Source organism: Azolla caroliniana, unplaced genomic scaffold (genome assembly GCF_043228905.1).
Source record: "Azolla caroliniana isolate FFs.n. ecotype wild unplaced genomic scaffold, voAzoCaro1.0.p SCAF_1007, whole genome shotgun sequence".
NCBI classification, from domain to species: domain Eukaryota; kingdom Viridiplantae; phylum Streptophyta; class Polypodiopsida; order Salviniales; family Salviniaceae; genus Azolla; species Azolla caroliniana.
In genome coordinates this window covers 8,179-12,997 of record NW_028231442.1, presented here as the reverse complement: position 1 = coordinate 12,997, position 4,819 = coordinate 8,179, and the positions used below count along the sequence as shown (strand labels likewise).

The 4,819-nt window shown below is 35.5% G+C and overlaps 1 protein-coding gene across 2 annotated transcripts; it reads left to right on the top strand.

Annotated features, from left to right (window-relative positions):
- Positions 1-6: 6 nt before the first annotated feature.
- On the top strand, positions 7-1,081 carry LOC147847451 (uncharacterized). 2 transcript variants are annotated; one of them, XM_087339181.1, is made up of 4 exons: positions 7-99; positions 504-623; positions 712-784; positions 878-1,081. In XM_087339181.1, exons 1-4 carry the CDS (start codon positions 19-21, stop codon positions 991-993), a joined length of 390 nt encoding a protein of 129 aa, XP_087195307.1. In that variant the 5' UTR covers positions 7-18; the 3' UTR covers positions 994-1,081. The 2 variants fall into 2 exon arrangements, with proteins under 2 accessions (XP_087195307.1, XP_087195306.1); XM_087339180.1 differs by having other exon boundaries at positions 875-1,081.
- Positions 1,082-4,819: the final 3,738 nt, after the last annotated feature.

The window sequence follows — 4,819 nt, the reverse complement described above, 5'->3', positions numbered from 1 at the left end:
AAGGTTGCAAAGGAAAAGATGGCCATGCTGATTGGAAAAAGTGACAATGATGATAGGTTAATAAATGCTCTTCGACTTGAAGTCGAGGCACAAAAGCAGGTACATGAAAAATGTATCTGGTGTTTTTGCATACAAATTTGATCACTTATATACAATTTTTATCACTTATAATGATTGTTGTATAACTTTTGAATTGTTATCACTTATAATGATTGTTGTATACTTGATCCTATTTGTAAATCCGAGATAACCCCAAATTAATCTGAATGCCTAAGACCCGGATCCGATGGTCATCTATCCCACTGATGTTGAACCTAGAGCACCCCATTTGCATTTATGAAGGAATATTGTATTGGTGGTGCTGTTTTAAACACACAACTTCTTGGTTGGCAATCTACTTGGAGTGTTCTAGTTTGGGTTCAATGCATTGGAATGTATCATCAGTGACCTTAAAGTTGGTGTCCAATTCAAGAAGGTACTCACTAAGGGCATGTCTTATGAAGGGTCAAGGGCCTGTATTATATGGCCAAAAAGTTGGAGGTCCTCTTAGTTTGGATTTGTTACAACGTCAACATCGGCTTGCAGCCTCTTTCAATGAACTAAAAAGGCACTGCTATCAGCAGGTTTTATCCAAACTCTCCATTGTCAAAATGTGATGTTATTTGTTAATATCCACAAAGAACTTAAACAAAAATGTATGCTTGTCAATAGGAGTTGCAAATCCAAGCTCAAGCAGAACTTATAGAATATCTTCGTGCCATCACATCATCTCAACATGAGGAAGGTAAGAAATATTTTCTCATGTTTATTTTTATGGGATTTGGAAATGAGAAATCTGTTTCTTATCAATCTTCAATATTGACATTGTTTTCAGAAGGTTCGAAAGGTGATAACTATGTTGTGAGCAATAATAGCACAAGTGATATTTCATTGACTAGCAAATCGAGTGATATTTCACACTTTGACAACAACAAATTGCTTGAAGTTCAATAACAACCTCAATCCCTCTCAAGAAAGTCCGTCCACCATTACAAGTAGTGTACATTGATGATGCTAATAGAGATGATATTGTCGTTTTACCAATCTTGTTTATACCACCTTTCAGTACCAGAGATGGATGTCTCTTTCTATTACTTATATGAGATCAAACTCAAATTTGGGCTTGTATGATTGCAAAGAAAACATTTCTAGCTAATTGATGAGAGTTTTATTTTTTTCTGCTTATTTCATTGCAAGTACATGTATACGAGAAGAATGCCTCGTTGTCCCTACTATCGAACCATAGCATAGTCTTATGAATGAATCTTGAAATTATAACAATGAATTCTGTAAGGGGCAAGAAAGAAGTTATGAAATAGCATTATGAATTTGCTTATCTAAGTACTTTGTAAAGTTTGAAGTCTACTTGTTTTAACTAAATAAATTACATTTCAGTTTTTGCGATCATGTTGAAATTAGGTGTCGAACAACAATATAGTCCTATCTAAGAAAGTAAAACATCTTGCTTTGCTAATAATGCATTGACAAAGATATAAACACATGATATATCGCACACCTCTTGAGATATGTATTTGACGGAAATAATATGCATCAGAGTAATTGAGTCGGGAAAGAATTTTGTTTTCAACATGAATGCTACTCCAAACTCTTTGTGAACATATATTGGTTCAAAGATGATAATAATTGAGACTATTAGTTTAGTAAACGACATGAATTTGTGTTTTGTGTTGGTTTGAGCTAAATATATGTGATTTCTATTTCTTAGTTTCTTTTACACAATGCCCTTTAATTTTTTAATAAAGCTTATTCTCCTATTTTGCATTAGCTAATAGATTACGATTACTTGTGGAACATTTTAGCTTGAGAAGTTGTGGAACATGTACCTTGTATTTAGTTATGTTTCAATGAGGTGTGCGATGTTTCATATATGTTGTCAATATGAAATCTAATCTTAGGTTATGTCTCTCTTACCCATTTATCGAGCGCTAGAAACAAATATAAATACTAGAATTAAAGGAATCCGACGAGGATTGCATTTTGAATAATGTGGTCCCCTATATAGTTAGGAAGTAGTAGTTTTAGAATATAAGCTACCCAAGTACCTTTATGTGATACCATGAATGTTATGGAAATATTAAATACTTAAAAATATTTAAGTCTTGGAGAGTTGGGATTCAATGTCCACCTCCCGATGATAATGACTATTTGGTCTGAACATTTTTGTCACAAGTTACAACATGGAGAGAGAAATAGAGAGATAGATATTTTTAGCATTGATAGAGAAGCCAATATTGACCCATGGAGATAGATAGATAGATAGATAGATTATATTATCATCTTCGGATGTCAAATATGACCTATGAGACCAAAAAGATTACATTTCACATGATACGTGTGAAAGTGAGTAGTGACTCTCGATGTTCAAGAACTTTACCAATGAATGTTGCAATCGAGAGTGCACATTGTGGTTGTGAGAGGAATTCATGCAAGGATTGGGCTCGGTCGAAGAGGTGTGGAAAGCATGGTCGAATATGATCAAAGGCAGAGCATTGTATCAAAGTGTGATACTCAGACTCGAGAACTTGTTTAGGGCAAAGTGTGCATAACCGACCACTCTCATCACTTGTGCCCCAACGCCCTGTCTCACATCGCAATGCATGTGAGCTAAGTCGCATGGAAGCAATGGTTCGAATGGCAGATAACGGTATGGGCTCTAACATGTATCTATATGTATGGTTTCCCCGTTCTGCAAAGAATATGGTTTTGTAGTTAGGTTCAACATGTGTATTTTGGGTGTAGTATAATGTGTGATGCGTGAGCCTCCACATTGTCCCATGTCATGATACATTAGTGTTGCAAAAGGACCTCATTTACAAAGGAATCTAGTGATGCATCATGAAGCAAGTGTCTCACATCCCATCTACCAAACCATTTTTCTATATCTTGCATTCAACCGGAACACAAAATTTTGCTTTTATGCATCTTTTGGATCTTTTTGCTTGCTTCCCATGCAATTCTAAGAAGTCGACATGAGGGACATTTTTGAACCTTACGCATGTATTCAACAACCCTTTACATGGCCATGATCTCAATGGGAAGCGATCCCGTCTCAAGGAGGAGGAGGGTATAGGGTGTTTGTTTCTTAACTTGTAGAAACTTTCTAAGAAAATGTTTTTGGACATTTTCAAACTCTTTCCGCATAGATTTAGGGATGCTACCGCCCCATAGAGAAGAACCGGTGTCACCAAAGTGTCAAAAAGATATTTCTTGAGGACCCGACACTTAATATCTCCAAGATTGCATGTGTTCTTAAATGCATAGTATGCTCGCTTACCTGCCTCTAAGCGGCGTGTAGCACATTCATTCCATCTATGATTTGAAGGAACTTCAAGGCCAAGATATTTGAAGCTTTCCACACATTCAAGTGGCTCATTGTTGTACATAATGCATTGTTTATCTCATTTTTGGCTCTTCACAAGCATAATCTTTGTTTTAGAGCTATTGCCACTTAATTTAGTATGCATGCAAATTTTTTCCAATGCCTTCATAAACTTTTGTGCATCTCCTAAAGTATTTGCAAAAAGCACTACATCATCTGCATATGGCAAAAGCATAATCACAACATTCCCAATTAACAATCAACAACGGTTTGGTTCGGTTTGAGAGGGTCCAAACCGAACCGTTTAAACTTTTTGAAACCTGAACCATGAAACCGTTAAACAATTTTCAAACTGTTAAACCATAAAAACCGCGGTTTCATGGTTCAGTTTCAGTTTTCAACATAGGTCAAATTTTTAAAATTTTTAAGATGTTCCTAAAATGTGAGAATAAGGTCTAAAAATGAAAAGATTGTTTAAAAAAAATTGTTAAATTTTTTAGAATTTTTATTAAAATTTTTAAAAATAAAAATAAAAAAAGAAAAAAGAAAAAAGAAAAAAGCGTTTAAATCGCAATTTTTGACTGTTGAAACCGAACCGGACCGTTGAAACCGTTCAACCATTAAACCGCGGTTCGGTTCGGTTCAAACTGAATTGTTGCCGATTGTTATTCCCAATGGCAACTTCTTTAACACATTCTTCCTTTGCAAACTTGGTAACCATTTCTTCCAATTCATCAATGCATAGACCAAATAGTGTTAGTGAGAGTGGGCATCATTGCTTAACACCAATAGTGCTTTTGATAAAATCTGAAAGTTTATCTCTCATACGCACACAACATATAACCTTCTCATAAATTCGAGAAATTGCAAGCATATATTCACTTAGCAACTAAAGTTCTTCCATTCGCCTCCAAAGATGCTCATGAGGTACCATATCAAAAGCTTTCTTGAAGTCTACGAGAGAGAGAGAGAGAGAGAGAGAGAGAGAGAGAGAGAGAGAGAGAGAGAGAGAGAGAGAGAGAGAGAGAGAGAGATGTACCCCAAAACGATTAGGGGGACCTACATTACTAAATTTAGAAGATCATATTGTGGCTCGAAGATTCAATATTTTAAAAGCTATGTGGATAGGGACCATGGGAAAACAAGAATTACATCCTCGTGGTGGCATATTGTTAATAGTACTCGTTCATTTGAATGTTCAGAATCTATTATGGTTCAACAATTAGCACTTTCTTTATTGTAGACCCCTCGTTTAATTGGAGACCCCTTGATTGCAAAAAAGATAGTAATTCTTTGGCAATAGAGGTGTTGGCAGCTTCAAGGATATTACATTGGGATAGAAAAGAAAGTCTAAATTCACAGTTCAATTGAATGACAAGGTTGGGCTTGGTAATTGGGGAAGATGTTTTCTTAGATTCACGTACGAAAATGATGGTCTTT